The sequence below is a fragment of the Spea bombifrons genome, chromosome 4 (assembly GCF_027358695.1).
Source record: "Spea bombifrons isolate aSpeBom1 chromosome 4, aSpeBom1.2.pri, whole genome shotgun sequence".
Taxonomy (NCBI): Eukaryota; Metazoa; Chordata; class Amphibia; order Anura; family Pelobatidae; genus Spea; species Spea bombifrons.
In genome coordinates this window covers 79,529,810-79,554,921 of record NC_071090.1, presented here as the reverse complement: position 1 = coordinate 79,554,921, position 25,112 = coordinate 79,529,810, and the positions used below count along the sequence as shown (strand labels likewise).

Sequence of the window (25,112 nt, the reverse complement as noted above, 5' to 3'; positions counted from 1 at the left end):
CCTTTGAAACTCTGCTAAAGTATGCGGTTTGAATCTGGAAGGCAGATAAATTACTCAGTTATGATTTTTTTTACTGGAAATGATGAATATACAGTATCACAGCACAGTTTTGTCCATTGTGCAGATGGCATCTCTAAATATTTTCAATTTGGGGTCCCTTGAAACCCGGATGTGCCTCTGTTTATTTAAGCTGGGCATGATTAAAAGCTAACCCTTTAACTGTTATCAATTTATTTTCTAGAAACTTACCAACTGTACAACAAATTTTTAAAAAAATAATATTCTAAGTCATATCAAAGGCATAAAAGTTCTTTGTACAACAGGAGAATAATATCTAATATCTAATATCTAATCCAATTTGCCTTTTTGTTTTATATAGTGCTAAAGAAGTATATCACATTAATACAATTACAATTACAATTGTTATATTAAAATGCCAAACAACATGTATTGAAGAACATGAGCTCTTTGCCTATGCAATGATTTTTTCTTTCACTACAAATAAAAACATCAATGAAAAGGACAGGTTGCATTGATCAGGCAACACTTAAAGGATACTGATACTTTTATTTCCCGAACTAGACTATTGATGATGTACAGTTATTATGTAATTTCACCCTTATTCTCTAATCTTTTTTCATACTAATCTCCTTCTGTCTTTCACCTTCTTGTGGTTCACTAGACAAAATTCTAAGGAAATGCAATGCGTTTCATTGTAGCCGCTTCTGATCATTATATTCTGCTCGCTCCCACTTATACTCCACATATTTCCAAGCATGCTATACTCTCTTCCTGTCTATAAAGTATTTTCAATTTTAAAACCCTTATTCCTAAGAGATTAGAGGGGCAACAGATACATTTATGCCTAGGGGGAGGTAGCATTGGCTGTGATGTCTTATATATATTTACCGATGTAAGTACATATTCTATACTTACTGAAAGTCACGAATTAGAGGCTATCACTGAAATGGTTAAACTTCACTCAGGCACCTGGGAACTTAGAGCTAAAGCCTTATCAGTACCATTGCCAATGGAAGAGATTGTGCTGAAGGCCAAAGCCATGTACTGACTGCATAGACCTTGCCAAGATAAGCAGAACATTTCTTTGAAGGAAACAAGCATGTCCTGCAGGCAGTTGTGTGTTGTTTTGGTACATTTAGAATTGTTTTGATTCAGCTCAGCTGGTTATTGTCAATGTAGTGTCCGTGTGAGTCAAATTATATTCCGTTTACACTTCTAAGGGCCAGTAATCATAGCATTATATGCAATGCAATTAATGTGTCAGATGACAAACTGTATCATAAACGCGTTATGAAGACGTTATGAAGACGCACAAAGATCTACTGTCACTTTAATGAAAGACAAACTGTATCATAAACGCGTTATGAAGACGTTATGAAGACGCACAAAGATCTACTGTCACTTTAATGAAAGAACATCTTGTATATCAAGGCACAGTAAATCCCTTAATACGCTGACCTACAGCAGTGGTATGAAGCAGACTTCTAGAATAGGCCATAGAGCACGCAGTGTCTAACCTGGGTATTAAGACATGTTTTGTATCCTATTTAATGTTGATCATTTTAAAATGTAAACATTTGGGTCACTGTAGAAGTCAGAGTTCAGAAGATCTGAACGTCCTTGAATGTTATACTTTTATTGCAGTTGAGAACCAATTCAAAATATATCCGACTGTAATGGGTACGTAAATTAATTTCAGTTACCTCTATATAAAAGCTATGTGGAAGCAAGATCATAAAAGGAGTTGGTGCTGTGAAAAAAAAAACTTTTTGGTTTTTAACAAAATAAAATAAAACATAAAATAAGAAGTAGTAGAACGGTAAACTATATTATACGTAATATTGACATAAACAAAGAATACCTCCTATTTAATACAGACACAATAACTCTTATGTAATGACTATTTTACTTACTGATAAAGCCTTTTGTTAAACAAAATAATGTAGCTGTACAAACTTTTTTGTAAAGGTTAATCTAGGGCAGTCTTAGTATGCCCATCACTTTTTGGTAGCAGAGGGATTTGCTTTTTATCGGCGCCCTGCAGCAGTGCAGCTGGTAACCCCTCTTCAGCTTTTAATACATTGTTAAGCAGAAGACACAGCGGTACTAAAAGGAGGTCTACATGTATATAATTTAAGTAGGTCTGGCATATTACAACAGTAAAATGACCCAATAGGAAAATCTATGAACATATTACAAGCTTAGATATTCTAGAACAAAAGGATTGTCTAGAGGAAGCTAGGGTATTAGTCTGCGTTACTATTCTTATTTATAATACAGAACCTTTGTTGTTGTGCCTTTTTAGACAACTATGTAGTTTGTAAATGTTAAAAAGCAAAACAGGGGCGCACCTTAGCTTTGGCAATAGCATCTATTTTTATATATACCTTGTGTATAGGTAGTCAAGCGTTTCCTTTTTGCTGTCTATTTCTAGTTTCCAACATTGTTGATCATTAAGTGATGCTTTCTGGCAGTGTGATAGATTGGATTGTATTTTCAGCCGTTTACATAATTTTAGACTTGTGGGTAGCCGTATGAAAATAACCAGACATTACTTGGGTTATTTTAAGAAACTCAAAGGCACACATTGTCCTAGCTTTTCTGTTCTTTGGAAATAGGTGTGTAACACCACTATTGTTATTGTTCCAAAAGGGATAGAATATTGAAAGCAAAGTTGGACCTTATAAGACCCAAGATATAGAAATTCACACACCCATTACTTATGAGGAAGAGGACAGCCAATTTACGAAGGGCAACAATTGACACAAGAATGAGTGACTGGGAAAGGCACCAAAGCTTAATCACTAGATGTCCTTTTGCTGAAAGCCTCTCCCTCGGTGCATGTCTTTGTTTTAGAATGTTCTTCCAATGTGTGTATTTGGATTGCGATCATATCTCTTGTAAATCAGAACTTTGCATTACTTATAACAAGCAGTGCATTATAGTGATAACATTTAGACTGGTGCAGGAAAACCATACGGTAATACAAAATATTTCTAATCTTTATGGTTTTCTAACAATTACCCCTATATAATACATAAATGTTAAAACAGGTAAAAGTATAATAAATACATACTGTTAATAGTTCCAAGTAGCCCGGTGAAATAAGTGCAGACACGTAGATGATATACTACTCTATGCAATCTAGGCTGATGTAATGTGTGTAGTGGATAAATCTGGAATATATTTTGTGGTTTATGTTGTGTGTTGACAGTATTACATATATCACAGATAAAATACAGCACTGAGTACAACCTCCGGAATGCATACATTTAAAGATGGCAGAGAATAGATTGGATTCTGGTAGAAGTATGTCAGACTCACTTTTAAATGTTCATCACATTTATTGCAATTATTATGTATTGGTACCTTGAGTCGCATGGCCATGGAAAGGTTTGAGTTGTTTCTGTGTAGAGTAACAAGTGTTAGTGTCTGTAGTCAGGATTGGACAGTAAACATACATTGAATGTCATTTTGGAATGGGGGGTTATAACTTATAAGTGGCCATTGACAATGGTTGGAATTTATTTATTCCAAAGAGAGTAGTTTTGTGGTACTTAGGCTATTCTCATGTCTTCTCCGTGTTATAGTACCTTTTCTGACCACTAAAGCAGGTAAATGTCATAAAATCTCAGCATAATGCTTGTGTTTGTAATAATAATGTGTAGAAAAATGTAACCTATGAGACATCTAATTGTTTACTCTCTTTTCTTAAGGCTGATCTGAAAAATACAGCTGACAGGAGGAAAAGAAAAAATGGCTTTGTGTCTGAAAGAAACACTTCAGAGCCACCAACCCTTGTAAGATAAACATTGTTACAGCAGCGTTACTGCACTTTAAAATGTACACAATTGCCTATTCACATTGCAAGAGTTGACTAGGGAATAATCCATATTTTCTTAATTTACACGCTTATGGGCAACACAGATATAGTAACTGTATACGAATAAAAATTAAAAAGACAAACAGCCTATATTACCTCTTTGGTGATTTGGCTATATGGAAAGCATACTGGGATTTAAAGGGACACTTCAGACATCATAAGCACTTTAAGTCATATGATACCCAAATGTCGCCTTAAATTTAACCCCTTGCAAATTTATAAAGGGATTGATCAGAATCCCCCCTGTGCATTTGCCCCCCTCTGTGTTCCTTTGCTTGCAGGAGATGCATTCAGCCGAACACATCTCTTGCTTTCATATGCACATGCATACTGTCCTCACCACCAGCTAGTGCCATTGGTGGGGCTGCATGGATCACCATTAGTATTGCCCTTAAAATGTTATAGTTTATTTCAAAGTCAACTATGCCCCCCATTCATTCATTGTGATATTCTCCTGCAAGGAAGGCCAAGTCATCCATGAATTATGTGTGTTTAATAAAGCAGATGAAATTAAAGAATGTTTTAGCACGAGTAGTAGCCCCATATTCCTTAGTTGCTAATGAAAATTAATTTTCTGCATAAGAATTTTTTTTAACAGTCAGGTTTGCAGTACCGTGATTATATTAATACATTAACTTCCCTTCCACTATCACAATAATTGACTCCTGCAATTTAATGTACTTTTCCATAAAAAAATTATGGAAAATTATATATATATATACGTACAATTTAGTAACATAAATTCATTGTAGTATAAACATTACATTTAAACAACCTTTATATGTGTCCTCTTGTATGTACCTAGAATGTATTTTAACATGACGCAATGTAAGATTAACAGTAGTAAGAATATCAGTTAAAATATAGAGTAGCGGTATTAAGAAAACATTATGTAAGACATATTAGTAACATTCTTGATACCACTATGCACAGCGCTGTACTTCCATCTGTTTCACTTTAATACATTATTTCAGCATCTTTACTCGGTACCGAAGAACAACGCTCAGGCAGGAGAACCTTCTCGTGGGGTTGTTTATGGAGTCGTCCAAAGGGCTGAGAACAATCATCAGAATGAAGTTGTTGTCTATGAGTGGTCAACAAACCAGCTTAAAGAAGAAATGAATTACATCAAGGATGTAAGTAACACAACGTTTGTTCTAGTATTACATAGTATAGTATAGTATTACACCTATGTCACCGTAGTTCCAGACTTGCTTTTGGACATAAAAGGTATTTCTGAAGCACTAATAGAGGCGGCCGGAAAGTTTTGCCCATCATTAACATTTATTAATCCCTAAACACAATTTACCTATTTTGATATAATACGCTTTTATGTAGATTTTTATCTTTTGATGGTCTTCCCTAGTTTATATATGTAGAGGCATCTTGGGTATAGGAGGGTTGGCAATTGTCCCCTGGATTGCTTTTATTTGAATACTTTGGCGCCACTTTTTAAAGCCTTTTCTAGTCTGTTAATTGCAGTTCCTCATAATGCCACCAGACTGCCTAGAACTTCAAGGACTTCAGGAAGGATTTATATATTGACTGGATCCATTATGTGTTTCTTGTTACTTTTGCATGACAGGCTTGAATAATATCCACTATTTATGTTATGAAACTTTGTGTCCCACTTAACTGGACCTACCTACTGGGCTGAATGGTAGCCAGTTGTCCCCTGATTCTGGGTGTTATTCTTCCCTAATAGACTACAAGCAGCTGTAAGCTTTAGAAATATTCTTTGTGCTACAGAGTAAGAAAACAGTAGACTGGGAAAAAATTTATGAACCTAATTACGAAATAAATGTATATTGTATCACAGGTGAGGGTAACATTGGAAAAAATAAGAGAGAGAATGTTCGGTGAATATGATGAAATGAAAGAGAAAATTAAACAGCTCACACAAGAAATGAAAGTAAGTACTCTTTAGTACATCTTTAAATAACTATTTGCAAAGTATAACTGCTTAATTCATGTCAATAGGACGAGAGCTGTCCTTCTGAACAAGTTCTCCAAGACATAATCATAACCAAGTCTACGGTGTCATTGATATGAATGTTTGCCTTAAAGGGTATTAGTCCATACTAAGAACCTTCTTCTGAGTCAGCTCTGAATGTATTATTTATTCAGTTATTACAAGTAGAGAAGAAAACTACAAAATAACAACAAAGCATATAAGGGTTCATCAGAATCCTCTTCATACATATATATATATATCCATCATACATACATCTGCTTCCCACCACCATGCGTACATATCCAGCACTGGCATACGCAAGGTTTCCAATGGGTCTAACAAGACCACCCTGCAATACACTGCAGTATTGAGAGCAGTATATAAAACTGCAGTATTAACAAAGTCATAAATTCATATTAAAGTATATTTTCAACCAGCAATGTATTCTGGGCTACAGCAATCTGTCCCTCAGCTGTCCTGCTGCTTAATGGACCAGCAGGGCTGCAATTTCTACATCTTTTAAGTGTGTTTTGTTTGTTTTCATATCTTAATTACTAAAGAAAAAAATGAAGGTATGTATGCAAAGGTTTAATGATCTCTGTAATGCTGTTTACCTTGGCATATTTAATCATAATAAAATTTGATGCACGCAGCAAATATACTGGCAAACGTGTAAACATGTAAAATTCTGTATATTACATAATGAAAACAAAGAGGAAAGAAGCTCCTTTGCAATGTCATGCTCAAAGCCGGACAAATACCAATGTTTTCCAACACCTGAACTAGCAGTACTCAAACACACCTCTACAATTGCTGGATCAAATACTTCTCCTTGAGTCTATTTGAATGAATTTGCTCTCCAGCAAACTCAAGTGGAGCAGCATGAAGCAGGAGTCACAAAGTGACTAAAATGGCCTAAAGTGAGATCTTTAGTCTAAAAGTATTTTTTGAAAATGTAATTATTACGTTGTTACTTTACTACTTTGTTTTCAGGTGTCATCTGCACAACAGGATGTTTTAGAGAAACACTCCCAGGCACAATCGTCTGCTTTAGACAGCTTTGGAACAATGAACAGCGACTTGACAGCAGCGTCAATAGAAGTGCAGGTATTCTGTCAATCATGCGCATCACAATACCGTATGTGTACACATACATTTAGTCCCATAGTTATCAATAAGATAATAATTACAGAGAGGCACATCTGTAAAGACCAATTGTTTTGTTGACCGGTTTTAATAACATACTATAGGTACTGTAGCAATGATTCAGTTATGTTGCCAACTATAAAGTGTGGCACAATTGTGATGCACTTTGTTTCTGTATGACCACTTCCACCATGTGCCTTGGTCCATCATATTTTGGCTTTGCCTATTACTTTAAGATTATATTCTTCACACGAGTCCCTATTTTCAACTTCTAACGATTGCACAACTGTCTTTAAGCTGTGGATTATTATCAATGACAGAATATGAAATTGAAGAATAGAAAAAGTAGGGCTAGTAGCTATAGGAAAACATACCAATTAAATAGTAGTAAATGAGACCAACAATGAAATTGTTTTCTTTTTGAGCAGACAAGATAAGTAAGGTCTAACTTTCCAAAATGGCAATTTTTCTGACAGCATTATATGTGTGAATGTTTGCCTTTCAGAAAACATTGGTGGACATGACCCTTGAAAACTGCAACATTCGGGATGAAGTTAAGAGCTTAAAACATTCTTATGATGAGTCGTTAAGTAAATTGAGAGAAAAACAGCAGCTTTTGGAGGCTGCTCAGACCGAAAACCAACTACTTAAAGTTAAGGTAAATAATGTATGCAATAATCAATGCTGGTCAAGATACCCTGCTATTAAAGGACACATTACTAGAAAGTGTGCCAGCCACTAAACTTTAATTTATTATGTGGAAGTGCTAAGTATACTTTGACCCTCAACTCAACACATTTTCATTCTTAAAAGTTGTGCATCTGTTATCTTCAATTTTGAATGATTTATGACTATGATATCTGTAGTAATTACTTGACATACTTCACAACATTGTAATGCTTGCAATGACATATGTTATCTGATCATGTATGTGTCATAGCTATATTCATATTTTGCTAGTCTAGAAATGGTCAACAGTCGCACTTATGTATATATATATGTGTGTATGTATGTATGTATGTATATATATATATATATATATATATATATATATATATATATATATATATATATATATATACAAAAAACTTTTGTCTCTAGCCTTAACCCACTTGTTATTTTCACAAAGGCAGTTACATGAGTAGCCTGACTGTTTATTTGGCTAGGCTGCAATAGTAACTTACAGTTATGATGTCAGTAACCGTGGCTAATGAAGTTTGGCAGGAGCTAAACATGGGGAAAACATGTGGATAATCTACTGCTGATGGTGGAAGCACTTAATTCACCATTCATCATGTAACTCCCAGCTTGTTTTTAGACCCTGTTGATATCAAGAGAACTCAAGATAAGTAATTCAAGGTAAATGTATGTTGCATAAACTGCAGCAGGTTGAGAGAGCCATAAAACTTAGTGAGTTCCTCTGTGATAAAGCCCAAGTTGACAGTTTAAATACCTTACTGAACATCCTTAAAAGATGTTTGAGGGTTATGGAACCAAGCCACATAACATCTGGAGGTTATATATCCTTACGATATCCCAATGTGACATTCTCTCTTGTAAGAACATCATTGTGTAAGACCTATGAATATCTGGTTTTCATCCTTTTTTTCTTTATCTTGCAGATAGAATCCTCTCAGGAAGCAAATGCTAGTGTCATGAGAGAGATGACGCGGAAATTGTACAGTCAGTACGAAGAGAAATTACAACAAGAAGAACTGAAATATAGTGCAGAAAAAGAAGCTCTTATTGTACGCAAGTTATGAAATGTCAAATATACATTGCTTCTTCAAACTCTTAATTGTTTTGGTCTCTAAAACAAAATTTTTTTCCTTACATCTTAATGTTATGTCCTCATAATCCTATGTTATTTGATGTTGACCATCTATACCAGTTTTGTGGGAAACTAATGAACGTTTGTTACCATCAAGTTTACTCGGCTTGTTTCAATTCTCTCGGCCGTGCTGAGTCGGCTCAGTCCTCCATAGTTTTCATCTACGCTGTGTTTATTTTAAAAGTAGAGCGCATTTATATGATGTCATATCCCGACGCACTGTAGAAAGGCCAGCTGTATGGATGGGGTTGCCTTATAACTACATTGTTTTTTCTTAATATAAATGCATAGAAGGATTCATCAGTAGTAGTAGTTTCCCCTAATGTTTACCTGTTCTATAAATTCTATAATATTGTAACTTAAGCCACAATTATTATTATTTATTGTTTTATATAGTGCCATCATATTCTATAGCGCTGTACAATGGGACTTTATCATGGGAAATAGGATAGGCTAAGGAAATGGAGCAACTCCATTAGCACAAAAAGTTGGTCAGGGTTGCAGGGCACTCTTTGATTCTCTCATGTGTTTATTTCTATGTTGGTCCCATAAAAGGTATCCCCTTTGACTAAAGACTTCAGACTTCAACATTATGGCTGTAACCTTTATCCTTTTTTAACTACTAACAATTGCATATGAACCACCTTTTTTGTTCTCCAATTGTCTTGTAGTCATAGGAGTGACACAGGCTGCTTATCTAAGCTTTACAGAGCTAATATGATATACTAAATTACAATTATTTTGATCTTTTTATTCCATCCTGATTGTGATTTATGCGTCTCCTAAAATCAAAAGTACAAGGAAGTGACACATTCTGTTGGTTACTAAAGCTGTCCTATCAACAGTCCATTACAAATCTTGATTTATTAGTAATAGAAATTCAGCAGCATTGGATGTTGCACAACATCATTATTACCCTATATACAACTAAAAAGATATATGTTACTTTACAGGGACAGACAAAACAATACTTAAAAGCCATCGAAGATGCTAGCGATAAGGTCCGGATAGCAGAGGCCAAGATTGAAGAAAGAGACTTAAAGATTACAGAGCTGGATAAATTAGTCCAACGTATGGAACAGGTAAAATGTTGGATACCTGAGTCCTTTACTGGTAAATGTACAAGGTATTGGTACAAGAAACAGCCAAACAACTAAGGTGTTTCCTAGCAAAAGAATATGAAATTGTTTCAGATTAATAGAATTTGGATAGACATCCTTATGCATAATTGTATGCGTTATAATTCTTTATGGCTCTGGTCCAAAGTGGTCCCACTTTTGTAGCAACCACTTGAATGTTCCTTCTGATTGGGTATTCCTTTGGTTGACTTTTAAAACTTTGCACAACAACACTTTTTAAACATAGCTGTTTTTACAGTTAAACATAGTGCCCCTTTAAATATTTGTAAAACGTATTTATTGTGTATTTGTGTAACTGTAAGTGTTAATTAATTTATTTCACTTCACAAGATGTTTGTTTTTCACAGGAACGGGAGCAGCTGCAAGGACAGTTAACAAGCCATGAAGAACGATTACAGAATCTGGATAAAAGGATAACTATAAATTCAGCAGAAAGAGAAAGGTACATCTTGATTTCACTGGATGTTAAGTAAATGAGATTGAATTGAGTAATTACCCATCATAGAATGTTTTTGTTTTTTATATTTAATATACTGTTGTGCAGCCTGTCATTCTCTGTTGGCGGAGTGCTTAACATCTCCTTTTCTGGCACTCCTCTACTGCTCTCTGTGTATATGCCTCAGAGCTCAGTTTCAGCCGCTCCACCAAATTCTGCCATCTTTCTCTTAAATGTGTCCTTTCTTTACACAAAACACTACTAAAATACCGATAAATCTCCTTCTAGAAATATTCTGTCTGGATTATTGTAACTCCTCCGGTAACTGGCCACCCCTTCTCCTGTCTTTCATTGCTTGAGTCCATTCATCACCTGTCACATCACATCAGCCTGTCCACCCGCTTATTCCGCACACACCCTCCAGAATAAAACTTATTTCACCCTTTCCTAAAAACCCTCAACAACCCCGTCCCAAGATTTTTGCTCTTATATTTCCATATCCTCATAACAGCCCACTTTTCTCTCTTCCTTCCTCAATCCTTACATTGTTCTGTCAGACTCCCCCCCCTACTTATTCTTGTAAAAACCCACCTGTCCACAGAAGCAACCACTTGAATCCTGAAAAGAAATAATCTGTTCTCCCCACCTTTAAGATCCTCATGATACTTACTTCTATCTAATTCGCCCACAAGCTTCTTATAGATAGTACGCTTGCCAGAGCAGGATTGTTTTCTCCTTCTGTCCCAGTATGTCTAAACATACTGTCAATTTTAAGACTTCCTATTACTTAATATTCTAAGAATCTAAGTAAAAATGTATTGCATGTTTTATTGTCTTTTGGTCTGATGTATTTTTCACTCATTTGCCACTTTAATCAGGACCCAACAATTAGAGGAAGTTGCAGCAAGTTTGCGGGAACGTATTAAACACCTGGATGACATGGTTCACTGCCAACAAAAAAAAGTTAAAAACATGATCGAAGAGGTAAAGTTTATTAGACTAAGTCTCATTTAACCCCTTCCACAATAGAAGATGTACAAAAACAGTATTATCTAGGATAATGCTGACGAGCAGCGTTGGATCTAATTAGATGTCTACTGAAAAGCACCTGTTGGTTTAATTACTTTAGGTAAAATAAAACAAAATTCTTAGACATTTTTATTTCTCTTGACTTTTCATGGTGGTGTGCATGCCTACTCTTTTACTTAATTACTTTAAGTGTCAGAGGCGAGAGATGTGGGATTGGTCCTGGCTGTGTAGCATGAGAAACAAGGAGATCCCATTTCCTACACGCTCCCAACATGTGCTAATGAATGAAGCAACGGGATACTATTCATTGTCTCTATCCATTGCTATTGTGATGAATAAGGAAAAGATCACATTGCCTTTTTGTGCAGCTAAAAAACTGCAGAGCAATTGTCTTGTAGCTTGTTCTGGCCCAGGAAGGCTATAAAATACGTATAGGTAGGTACAGAAAAGGCACATTACTATCCTGTGCAATATTCACATTTGCAGAAGATGAATGAGTATACCAAGCTACTTTAAGAATGTTCTTACTGAGTAATGGATCCAAGCTACTGAAGATCAGTACGCAAGGAGTTTGTTAGAAAACATTCATAGCATTTTCTTTTAAGATGTCAATGTATAAATTATCAACAAATGTGTTAAAACTGCTATGTTTCACTTACTTAGATTGAGCTTCTAAGAAAAAAGGTTCACTACAAAGACTTGCTTATACAACAGCTTTTGGAAAGAATAGCGTTTCTGGAAGGAGAGGTGAGTGAGAAGGACGTGTTTATTTACAAACATCTTCTACATTAATTCTGATAAACAAACTCAGTCTATGAGGAACTGTGGGAAAGAGGCAACATTATATCTAGTGAACCTTTTAGGTTTTTGGAGCTTTGCAGTCATTTTACACATAGACTGCAAATCACTGTTAAGGCTTATAAATACAAGGAATAAAACTGCTTTTAATATTTTTACAGAATACAGAATTACAGGACAAGATGGACTACTTGCTGGCCAATCAACCAAAGAGTAACACAGAAACCAAAGATGCTGCCATATCCTGTGATCTTACACGCAGGTACCATACATCTGTTTTTATTTAGCCAACATTTAATCAAATAGGGATGTTTTATTTTTTGAGTCTCTTGGCACATGACTTCTCTACTTTAAACCCTTGAGTATGGTACAGTCATAATACCCTGTGCATATAGTAGCAATATGTAAGATCCGAACTTATGGGCTAACATTTATCTAAAAATGCATTCCTCTTGTCAGTCCAAGCTCTCCCCCTAGTGGCCACTATGGTGTATTTTATAGTAAATACAATACTGAATAATCTCGGTTTTATTTACTAAATGGAGAGTTGACAGGAGGTGAGTTTGCAGGAGAGGTATGGTTTGAAAACCCTTACTCCAGTATTCCTTATAAAAGGCCACATGGTACAGTTTCTCCTACAAGAAGGGTTTAGCTGGCCCTGCATAATGCATTATTTAATGGCTTAGGATGGGTGAAGAAATGTAATTTGTTTAACTATATATTATACTGGGACAACAATCACACTTTGAATGAGGTTGGACCTTCAATCAAGCAGTTGAAACCATCATTTTTCCGTCAACCTCCCCTTCAGTGAATAGATCTCCAATTTTACAGATCCTCATAATTATTATTAACTTGCCTTTGGTCAATGTAGCTGGGGAACAATCAGAACAGCTGGAGAGCCTCCTTTTGGCAACTCCTAATCCATATCCATCCAGTGCCAGTGTTTTAGACCCATGCTGAAAATGTACTTTATAAAGAAACAATCATGTTTTCCCTTCCTTCTTTTTATATTCAATTTAACAATATTCACATTTTTATTATTTCCTGTTACAATCTAGATATAAAATAACTTTTAAAATATGTATTCTTCATGTGAGTGTTATTCTGCTTATTTGTAGTGTGTCGGAAGATACTCCCAATACTCAATCGCCTGTAGTGTAAGTATTTTATTTTTAGTGTATTAAATGGAAACTAGTCAAATATTAGCAATAAGCCAACAGTGTTGCATGTTCAAACATTGATTTGAGAGCTATCATGAAGAGATTCAGGAAAAAATACATAGTTTATGCCTTTAATGTCCTTTAAAGATATATCAAAGAATTGGGAAGGTGCCCCATGTCCATTGTTGTGGGACAGAGCTTTTTACATTTTCCATATAGAGTGAACCTGTCCCCAACCTAGATAGTTTAGCAGTTTTTAAGATATTGCTTTAAAAATACATTTCAACCCACCTGATTTCATTGTGATGTTGGCTGCATACTGGTAATTGATTAGGCAAGAGAGTTGCATGCCCATTTGTATGTAGATCTACAATTCATTTATATTATTAAAAGGACGCAACCCCATTTTGTATACAAAAATAAAGATTTTGATTCAGTTTCCATTACTTTTAGGATTCTATATAGCATTTCTGAAAGAAACGCTATACAGACTCTAGCCCCGCTGCCTCTCCTGGTTCCAACGCGCAAATCTCCCAATGCTTGCACAGCAGATGAGTCGCAGAAGCCAAAGTGCCCCTCTGACTGACTGGGTTCATTCTCTGAACCTGTGATGTCAAATAGGTGATGGTAGGTGAGTACTGCAGTAGATTTTCGCATGGAAATGATACATGGAACATGAAAATACTGAAAACCGAGGCTAACCAAGTGAATTGGGGTTTACTGCAATTTTTAATATGTCTTAAAAACTGCTGAACTAATCTAATTAATGCATTCAGAAGTAGAAGAAACCTTTAAGGTGATCTAAGTCCCAAAAGCTTAGGTGACTCCACAGCTATTCTATGTTGACCCGTTAAAAGGTTGCTACAAAAGACTATGTATACAAAAGGTATATTTAAAAATATAATTTATTACAAAAGTGGCCACACTCGTTTTGCTTTGAAGAGCAACATAGACATTTATTTTTCCATAGGGTCACAGCTACCTTTTGTCTACCCCTGGTTACACATATGGGGGTACTAAGAAATAAATGCAGTCGGGAAAGTTCAAGAGAAATATAAAGTTGTTTTTTTGATTTTTCTTTTCTGATAGCACAAATAATTTCGGCACTACAGAAACTGACGCTGGAAGTCCCAACCAGAGATCATACACTCCTTACATGAGAGTCCTTCAATTAAGTATGAAAAATAAGGTGTCTTAAAGAGTCAACTTTGTTCAAAGAAGATGAGGAGTAACATCAGTCAACAAATTATTTGGCTTTGGCGTTCTTGACTTATTAAGAGTTTATTTATTTGTGTATGATTCATGCACTGATATCAATGTGGAGTTTCTTTAGGTGTCCATTTCAAACCCAGCATTTGGATGTGATATTCTCCAGCACAATAAATATATGCAGTTGTTTGTAAATACATGATAATGAAGCAATATTATGATATATCACTATATGTCTCTACGCTCCATGTTTATGGGACCCACATGTTACGTCTCCTAAGCAACTGCTTATTAGGTAGCAGCACCCGATCCAATACACTGGGCCCAAATTGCAATTGCTTGCATTCTTGTCTAAAAAACTGAGTAATGTAACTGGTTTGGTAGACTGACATAAATGGCATGTTGTGGGGTAGGTAGGCAGTTCAGGCAAGAAATACAGTGGAAACAATAAACTGGTTAGTTACACTCCTGGTACAAATTATGTACAGGTTTTCAAAACTTGGGCAGCAATACTTTTATTAATCTACATGCTCTGGTATTGGGTTGAAATGTTTGTTAATGTTTATTGGGAAAATGTTTAAAACATGTATATGTAAAAAAAATATTCTTTTTATATATATAACCTTCTGTAATGTAGCAGAAATAAGGAGTGTTATACTCTAACGAGCCCTCTTGCTTCTGTAAATCCAAATTATGTGATATGCTACTTTTTGTACCCTTTAACCATTTTACAGTGCTGCTTGGTATAATGGCACTGTATAAATCAATAAATAATTAAAATATTGGGTTAAGCAGGACTTTTGTCACTAAAGCACTGAAAGGTTTAAATACATGACAAACACTACATTGTTTTCACTTATATTGAAAACTCGTAGGGTTAATTCCCTAAATGGTTGTAGGTGCTAAAAGGTTTAACTTTATTATGGATAAACACTGTAGTGGCATTGTTAGGCTAGTGAAATAAACGGCTTCATTCCAACCAACCTACAACTTACAGTTTAATGTATTTGTGTCAACAGCACCGCTGTCAAGTCCTTCTGATTCTTGCTTGCTTCATGGTGATCATCGTATCGCCACAACATAGAAAAATAGAATTTTATGCCAGATAAGAATCTTTCCTGTCTAGTCTGCCCCTTTTTTTCCTGCTGTAAACCCTCAAACATTATTCGATCCTTGGTCTTGTCTTATGCCTATTCCTCAGTGTATAGGCTGTTATCTACTACCCTCTCAGTGAAGTTACACTTCCTAACATTGCATCTGAGCCATTGGTTTTAGAGTATGACCTCTTGTCTTAAACATTACTTCCCTCTTGCACTTTGCAGAATCCTTGTAGGACATTCTGATAGATGTCACTGACCATGTCCTTAAAAGAAGCCAGACTTTACAAGGAAGAATAAATGCTTCTAAATTAATTTAAAAAAATGTACCTGCACAAATCTTTTGTATCCTTTTTTCCATTAAGGGGCTCTGGCACTTACGTGTTATATATTTTGGTATAGTTGCTAAGTCTGACTATTTATAACATTTCTACTCTTTCTGGTATTCCGATCCCAGTTTGTATTGTTATACATATTTACCTTCATATTGTCATCGTCTTTTTTTAAAAAATGTGCAGAAATAATACATGGAAAAAAGGGTATTGATAACTTATCTCTCGTTTCATGATAAAGAATATCATTTTACTCCCAATAGTGCCTTTGATGCAGTATATTTATTTCATATTATATTTTTTTCTGTTAACAATGTGACTGTTTTCTAAAATGCTAATTATAATCTCAAAAATGCTACAATTAATACATTAAAATAGCATATGTGTATATATATATATGCAAATACTGCCATGTGCCTTAAGGTGTAATATGCATTGCTTTTATATTTGAAATGTATTCTCACATGATGCGTTTTGGCTATAGGTTCTCCTCAGTGTTATATAAGAGTTTTTTTTTTTCTTGTGTGTTCATATATTCAGTACCTGAGCTGTAAAACATACTTTGATAAAGAAATAAAAAACATAGAAAATGTATACTTTAAATGCAGGAAATGCGTACTTTGTCTTTAAACTGGTGATGTAAAGGAGAATGATGCAATAAAATTAACATTGCTTTATCAATAATAAAAATTACATAAACAATTATGTACACACATTTGTAATTATTTGAAATAGCTAACCTTGGTTAAAAACATGATTTTTTTGTTACCGAGAAGTGCTATTTTAGCAATGTAATTGCCAGTTTGATATACAATTTACTTTCTAACTGCAGTGGTATTGTAATATAGGTACACTCCCCCAGATGGTTTTTAAATGTATTTTGATTAGTTTAGTTCTGTTCTTGCTGCCTGATAATAACACAGTAAATGGGAAGCAGGGCTTTGCAGCTGAAGGTGATCATCAGACACCGTAGTAGGTTTTGTAGACCCTCTAGGGTCTTTTTGACACTGAGGGATCCCTCCTGCTGATTCAGTACTGCCACCTTAAGAAGGGAATACCATACAATCTGTTCAGGCACTTAAATGCCTATTAATGTAACAGTACTCGAAAGAAGAGGAACAGACAATGTCTGCCATATTGGAAACAAGATGGTAGACATAACTTATATTACATAAACTAGAATACAGTAATATAACTAAACAGGGCAGAATTTGCTTTCTAAAACTTTATTTTTTGTTGCAAATGAAACAAAGTCTGTACACTCACTGGCTACTTTATTAGGTACACCTTGCTAGTACCGGGTTGGACCCACTTTTGACTTCAGAACTGCCTTTGTTCTTCATAGCATACTTTCTACAAGGTGCTGGAAAACATTCCTCAGAGATTTTGGTCCATATGGATATGATGGCATCACGCAGTTGCTGCAGATTTTTTGGTTGCGCATCCATGATGCGAATCTCCCGTTCACCACATCCCAAACGTGCTCTATTGGATTGAGATCTGGTGACTGTAGAAGCCATTGGAGTACAGTGAACTCATTGTCATGTTCAAAAAACCAGTTTGAGATGATGTGAGCTTTGTGACATGGTGCATTATCCTGCTGGAAGTAGCCATCAGAAGATGGGTACACTGTGTATTTCTGTATTTTCAGATACCTTCTGCATGATGATACTAACAAAACTGAAGTACACTTGCTGGGTAAAGATACCATAGTGTGAAGTGTCAAAAATATTCTCTGGCCAGGCTGAATAATTTCATGGTCTTTCTTCGCCATCTAGTGTAAACTCGGATTACTACACACTAATCTAAGCCATTTCTTTTTAATTGAAATCCATACAAAATTAATAATATTGGTCAGAAGGCATATACAGACTTTATTAAAATGTGTAGGCAAAGTTTTTTCGGAAGATCATATTTTTACATGGGCAGTAGATGACTGAGGGAATGTGTTGAACTTGATGAACACAATGTTTAAGTGAAGGTGATTGTGTTTAACAACTTGAATTACAGCAGGACACATGGTGCTTGTCAGAAAAAGACCAGGATAAGAGTAGATGTGAACAGAACCAGAGGTTTAAAATAACTGGGTGAAGGAACAATAAGGGAAAAAATGGGAGAGGGTGTCTGAGACAGGGATGCACGCTAACACAAACAAACTGATTATTACATTTATTTCCATCGCCTAGAGAACATAAATTACACCGTGGGTTAATAGTCACCTCTTCAATACCAGGAAGAACACAAGTCTTCTCAGAGGAAACACCAACAATCTCTTGCACCCTTGCTCAGCTGTCCCTCTTGCACCCTCAGAACACTTCAAGTCTTATTGAATTCTTATTGAAAACTTTGTATATGACCATTAGACTCAGGTAACCTATTTCATATTTCTTTACTTCCATTGATTTCTTTCTGAGTTGCAATGGAATTCTTAATATGTGACAAGCAACAAATGAATTAATAAATAATGATTTACTACCTCAAAGTAAACTTTTATTCTGACTCAGAATAGAAGGGTCTTTTAATGGTGGAAAATAGATGTTTTTCTTGACTGACTGGTCCGGAGAAAGCATTTGTTTTATAGTAGGACTGTCAAACCCTTGACATTTGACTGTGCTGTTGGTTCCTGATTCTGTTTGACGCTCCTGTTTTCTGGTATCCTGACCTGGTGTGTCTAACGGTGTTGATCCTGCTCTGTAAATTGGTATCTAATGCTTCCCATTCAGATTTCTGACCTGGCTCATGCTTTGATTCTTCTCCGCCTAGCAGTATGGTTCCAGGTTCCCGTGGACCATCCCTGTCCGATCTCTACTGCTGTGATCCTGTCCTTGCGCAAATGTTAAACTGTGGGAGCAGCAGACTCTTTTATAAGTTCAGCTATGATCTTCTAAAAATCAGGAGATCTATAGTTCTAAAACAGCCAGAGAGATCTCTGCTTGTTCCTTTACCCTGAGACAGCAGGACAGCATGCAAATACTTTTGTAAACTTTGCTAATGCTTTTTCTTCTCTTTTTCCTCAAGATTTTCATTATATCCCATCATAATCAAAATCACCAGATTCCCCCAACTTACTTGATATACTTCCTCTGGGGAACCATGGCTTGAAGGCCTGCCCTTCTCTCTAGGCTTGAAGAGGCTAATGCAGGAATTGCCGATGCAAGCTCCAGCATACCGTTTTAACTAGCAAGAATAGTCAGTGGATGTTCCACCATATTGTTTTGACCAGAATGCCCAGTGGACACTCTACTATAGTGCTCTGGTTGCCTTCATGGCCAGATAATGTTCCATCTGCCAAAATAATAAGTGGTCCAAAATAGTGTTGTGGCTGCAGGAATAGCCAGAGAATACTCTCTAGTATAGGTCATGGCTCAAATATCAGAAAATAATGTCTTGTTACGATTGAGTAAAGTAAGAGGGTTAAAGCAACTAGTGTCACCCATTGTTAAGAGACACCTCAGACATCATATTTAATTTAATGCATATGATAGATGAGTGGTCCCATTATTATTTTTTGTAGAGCCCCCTTGTATTGTACAGGTAACACCCCTGGGACTATAAGACCCATACCCTGTTTCTTTCACACCACACTTTTTACGATACACGTCTTCTGAAATACGATAGATAAAAACAAAAAACTCTACAATAAAAACACAATCGGTAGCAACAAATAAAGACTGCGCATGCGCAAAAAATCATTCGCAAGGTGGTGTAAGCCCTGGGGACAAAAAGTTACTCTATACCTGTCAGCCAGTAATACAGCTAGTTTGCTCCGGTGTTTCCAACAAGCTAGTATTTATTTCAATTTTCTAACGGCATTTTTCTCGGCAGAAACTCAAACACCTACAGATCCACTCGTATATCACTGGTAGCGCACTATGTATAGAACTGTTGCTTTTGTCAATAAAGTTTTGTAATTTGAATATGACGCGCGGTAATGGCAGCTTCCAGAGTTTTCCGGCATTGAAGCTGGGTGTTTGTTGAAAGAGAAAGATGTCGGTCTCGGGGGGGCACGGGGAGGCAGGTCCCGCGGCAGAGCTACGGGGAAAGAGTATCGGAGAGCTTAAGGAGATACTGGAAAGACAGGAAAAACTTCTAAATAATAAGTAAGATACCATGCTCGAGTTAACCATGACAGCATCTGCATTTCTTTGCAATTTTATCACCTAAGCACCTTGATTACTGCGTTCTAGTTCTGACGTATAATCATCTGACTGAAATGGATGCAACTACTGTAAATCCTGCCACATCAGAAGTATTCTGTTGATATTTCTCAAAAAGACGTGCTCTTTAATATATATATATATATATATAGATATATATATATATAGATATATATACTGGCATTATACATGATTATGTTTGCTACAATTCATGTATTGTACAGCACTACAGAATTTGTTGGCGCTATGTAAATAAATGTAATGTAGTACATTTTTACTTTGACAGTTGCCCACTTCTAGCATACTTGTAGGCTACCTATGTGTCAGGGTGACATATAGGTTGCTCAAGTCAGAATGTCACATAGCTAAAACATGTATGCTTCTTGTATATGACATACCAATCCTGCTGTGCTGTGCAATTAAATACATGACAAAGATGTTTCGGTAAATACAGACTGAGGATGTGGAAGCCCCTGCTCTCTAGATCTTATGTCTAATGGGCATGCGATACAAAAGGAATAATACAGGTAAAAACAAAGAGGTATCCCAAAGTAAGGGACAGTGATATTAACTTCCCAGCCATAGTTAGGCCAAGAGAATTGCACTCATTGATGCACTAAATACATCTGTTTAGTGCTGACTGTGCAGGATTGTATTTTTACACATGATCACGTTTATTATGATTTACTTGCTAATCCACAATGGATCTCTCTCTGTTTTATTTAGGAAATTCATCACCAAGTTGCCAGACCAAGGGAAAAAGATCATGGCTTTCACCGAAAAAGTGAGACTTGCTATTGCTGAACAGGAACAATTAAACAAGAGAAAAGAGCTGTTGTCGGTATTCAGATCGGAATTCCGAGCAAAGCAAAGCGATGTGACTAGTGATACGCAAATGGACGGTTTCCATGCAAACAAACAGCTGGACAAAATGGAAGTTAAGGCTGTATCTGCAAATTTGCTGCCTGAGGAGCTAAATGACAACAGTGTGTCTTATGTGAATGGCAAAACAAGTCAGGGAAATGACTCTGGGATGGTTGAAATATTGCCTAAGAGTACGGCTAATGTTTGTTCAGATGCTGATACACTGGTGAATGACCTAAGAAAGATTACGCTTAAAGACAGCCATGAAGAAATAAGCAGTGACTCTTTGCAAACTTCTGCTGTTCAACCAAAAAATCCTTTTCTCCCTTCTGGACTAAGGAAGTCTCACTTCATTGAAGTCATTGAAAACAGAGCCATGAGCCCAGTTTGTACAAAAGATAAATTCAGAACTAACAAGTATGTCTCAGGTTATTTAAAATGCTTTCTTAACTCTTTTACGAACACTATAGAAGATTGGTTAGGTTTATTGCTAATTTATAATTACATTTTCAACTTTTCATTATTTATGTCATCCATAAATATTACCTGCCAATGTCCCATATTCAGCCTCGTATCCTGACCTCCTTGGTATGAAGTTGTACATTGAATATGTCAAGAACGAGCATAGTGATTGATCAAAATACATATACTATATGTAGTTGTAATGATGCATTGAACCCCTTTGCTCCCCCCATGTTACTGTAGCTTTTTGCCATTTTTACCATGTGTTTGCTGCCATGATTCCCCTTTTCCATGTTTAGTGCATCCGCACAAATTATATATTGATTTTCCAAGGATAGAGCTTCCTCTTTATGACATTTTTTGCAAAGCCTTTCATTTAGTATGTAATTTAGTCTTCTCATATCTCCCTTACATACCACACTATTTTTTTCTTAAATTTTTAACTTTGGATTGGGGACAAGGAAGGGTATATTTCTAGTGTGAGGAGCAGGAAGTATTTGGGTACCTATTTTTCTCAGTTTTGTGTTTTTTTTTTTGTTTTGTATTTATTTTTTATTTTTAATTTGGATTGTAATTCCCTTTGTGGGCTTCACCTCAGGGATTTTCCTTTATTCCAGTGTAAGCATCGCTCGCATCAAGCTCCGTTATACCACATCGGTCAGCAGGAAACTAACAATAAACACTGGCTCCTGCTGACTAACAGCAGCAGCCTGATCTCCCATGTAATGGGCCTTCCAATGCAATAACCAATGAATGTACTATTACATCTTTTGTCATCTACAACATGTTTTATAGGATGTAATGTCATGTTCTAAGGGTCGCAAAGGGGTAAATTATGGTATAACTCACCAATAAAAGGCTCAGTTAACAAACCTCCCACAATGACGAGCATGTCTTTAACTGAAGTTGTATTTCAGTTTTGGAGAGTTTGTGTGGGAATTTTTGCCTATTCATCCAGTAGAGCATTTGTGTTCAGGCACTGATGTTGGACGAGTAGACTTGGCTCGCAATCTCCGTTCCAGTTCACCCCAAAAGTGTTCGATGGGGTTGAGGTGAGGATTGTGCGCGGACCAGTCAAGTTCTTCCACACCAAGTTCATCCAACCGTGTATTTGGACATTGTTGTGGTAGGGACACAGTCATGCTGGAATAGAAAAGGCCCTTCCCAAAACTGTTCCCACAAAGCTGTCCAGAATGCTTAAAGGGCACATATCAAGACATTTTGGACAATTTGATGCTTCCAACTTATATATATGTACCCACTACATTTTAATGTCTGTATTTAGAATGCAATGTCATAAATGTCCCTGTTGGTGTAATGGTCAGGAGTCCCAATACTTTTGTCCAAATGATGTATATCAAATCCATCGTTAAACCCCATGAGACATACATTTCTTTATATGAACATTTTAAATTTCTATTTCAGATTGCCTTCAAGTTCTAATTGCTCATCGCAATGTGAGTCACCAGCAGAAGGCACACCTAAACTCTCATTAGAAGAAAGAAGAAAGCGGGATAGGAAACACCTAAATGACATCACAGCTGCCACACTTCCACCACTTCATCATGCACCAACCCAGTTGCTAACTTTGGATGAATCCCTTGCACTTCAAACAGAGCAGAAGAAGATTTATGAGGTAAGAAATCATTGAGCTCAATATAATTCAGATACATTTACTTGTAACAGCGATTATCACACACAAATGTTAGTACATAAATATAATATAAAAAGAACATGTTTAATGACCGTCGTTTGCTGTAGGTTATTGTAGGTTATTGGATGGGTGGTGTATTTGTGAAATACACATCCTGGTATATTAAAAGGTTCTATGGGAGAAACATCTCTACCTGTTATCGGTCCTTCTGCCTTTACAACCTTACATCCTTGAATGTACTTAGTTTTATTTTTTAAGGTGTTAAGATACACCTTTCTTCTGCTGCTGCCAACATGTTACCATTATTACAAAATTTTGCTTTCGATCTTTATATCCCAAGAGCATTTGTTTTACATTGGAATGCAGTTGCCACACTCATTTCTAACCACCTATTCTTCTGATTCCACCTAAATAATTTGCCATTGAATTTATTCCTCCAGTCTGCATACTATGTGTGGAAAATCTATCTATCTATCTATCTATCTATCTATCTAATCTCAGAATACAGTTAAGAAAACGGGTAAGTATTACTACTTTGTTCACCACTGGATTGAGAACAACTAAATCACCTCTTGATACGATATTTGTATTTGCTTTTGAACAGAGTTGGTGATTGAAATTGTAGCGCTTTGCTTATAACTGTTGATTTTCTATAATTGATGCCACTATTAATATTTCCTTTGTTATTTCTAGGAAAAACATGCTAAATTAGCGGCACAAAAGCTATTTGAGAAAATCAACATTAAGATGGTAACATTCAATCCGGAGGGGGACTCTGACACGAAATACAGGGATCTAAAAGAAAATGAAGACTATGATGACTAACTAGAATCAACTTTTCTGAATATTGCTAGCTGATCATCCTTGGTATTGTAGTTCCACCTTCTCTACACTATGCTGTAATTTCTCTTAATAGAGAAATTCTCTTTACTGATTGATAGAAAATGTTGTCATTTGTAAAGCTGTATGCACAAAAACAATATAAAAATCAATTGCATAAGAAAGTGGAATACTATTTAGGCATTAAGCATTATTTATGTATTTATGCACTGTTCTTGTATAAAAAGGTAATTGAGCCCTCTAGCTTAAACCTTTGTTATATTCTTTCCTCTAAAGGTTTAATCACCAAAAATCAAAGAAGCTTATACTAGTAGTAGTAGTATTGAATGACAGCTGCCTATCCATAACTGCTTGCATATAACTTGGCATTCCCTCAAACATTATGAACACGGTAACATTTCACGTGGTTAATGAATATTTATATATTATATAAGTGTTTGTGCTTTCATCACTACTGATGATGTTTCTAATCATGTATTTAGTTTTAAAGGTGTTATTGTCGTGATTATAAGGAATATATTTATATGTGTGTATAATATATATATATATATATATATATATATATATATATAATGTAATTATACACATACACACAAACGTTTGGGTCACTTAGCTGTTTTCATTTAAAATGAGGAAATGTTCTAATCAATTAGCCTTTTAAACTTAAACTTGGATTAACTAACACAATGTGCCCTTGGAACACAGGAGTGATGTTTGCGGATAAAGGACCCCTGTACACCTATGAAAATATAACATTTTAAAATCAGCTGTTTCCAGTTACAAAAGTCATTTATAACATTAACAACGTCTACACTGTTTTTCTGATAAAGTTTAGTGTTATTTTGAAGAACAAGATTTGCTTTTCTTTCAAAAACACATATATTTCTAAGTGACCCCTAACATTTGAATGGTCATATATAGTTTGTATTATTTATTACTGTTTCACGCAACTACTCGCTTACCCATGGTCCTATGCTATGTTTGTGAAGCTAGTTCTTGCAACTTGGAAGCCTTCTGGAGATCAGAGCACAGATTCCATCAAAGCGTACAACATAATCACATTTAGCATTTATGTTGCAGATGGCATCATATGTCTT

At 35.8% G+C, this 25,112-nt stretch overlaps 1 protein-coding gene across 3 annotated transcripts in view; it reads left to right on the top strand.

The window, feature by feature from the left end:
• Window positions 1-24,315, top strand: part of MYZAP (myocardial zonula adherens protein) — a 46,006-nt gene extending 21,691 nt beyond the window's left edge. Inside the window, exons 3-16 of one of the 3 annotated variants that reach the window (XM_053464204.1) lie at window positions 3,738-3,821; window positions 4,879-5,040; window positions 5,724-5,816; window positions 6,852-6,965; window positions 7,510-7,662; window positions 8,627-8,752; window positions 9,789-9,917; window positions 10,322-10,416; window positions 11,289-11,394; window positions 12,103-12,186; window positions 12,399-12,499; window positions 20,922-21,476; window positions 22,947-23,157; window positions 23,869-24,315. In XM_053464204.1, the coding sequence (XP_053320179.1) occupies window positions 3,738-3,821; window positions 4,879-5,040; window positions 5,724-5,816; window positions 6,852-6,965; window positions 7,510-7,662; window positions 8,627-8,752; window positions 9,789-9,917; window positions 10,322-10,416; window positions 11,289-11,394; window positions 12,103-12,186; window positions 12,399-12,499; window positions 20,922-21,476; window positions 22,947-23,157; window positions 23,869-24,000 (2,145 nt within the window). In that variant the 3' untranslated portion in view covers window positions 24,001-24,315. Of the gene's footprint in view, window positions 1-3,737; window positions 3,822-4,878; window positions 5,041-5,723; window positions 5,817-6,851; window positions 6,966-7,509; window positions 7,663-8,626; window positions 8,753-9,788; window positions 9,918-10,321; window positions 10,417-11,288; window positions 11,395-12,102; window positions 12,187-12,398; window positions 12,500-13,358; window positions 13,398-13,853; window positions 14,032-14,489; window positions 14,653-20,921; window positions 21,477-22,946; window positions 23,158-23,868 lie in introns of those variants that run through there. The other 2 variants (XM_053464202.1, XM_053464203.1) reach the window with 2 other exon arrangements.
• Window positions 24,316-25,112: the final 797 nt, after the last annotated feature.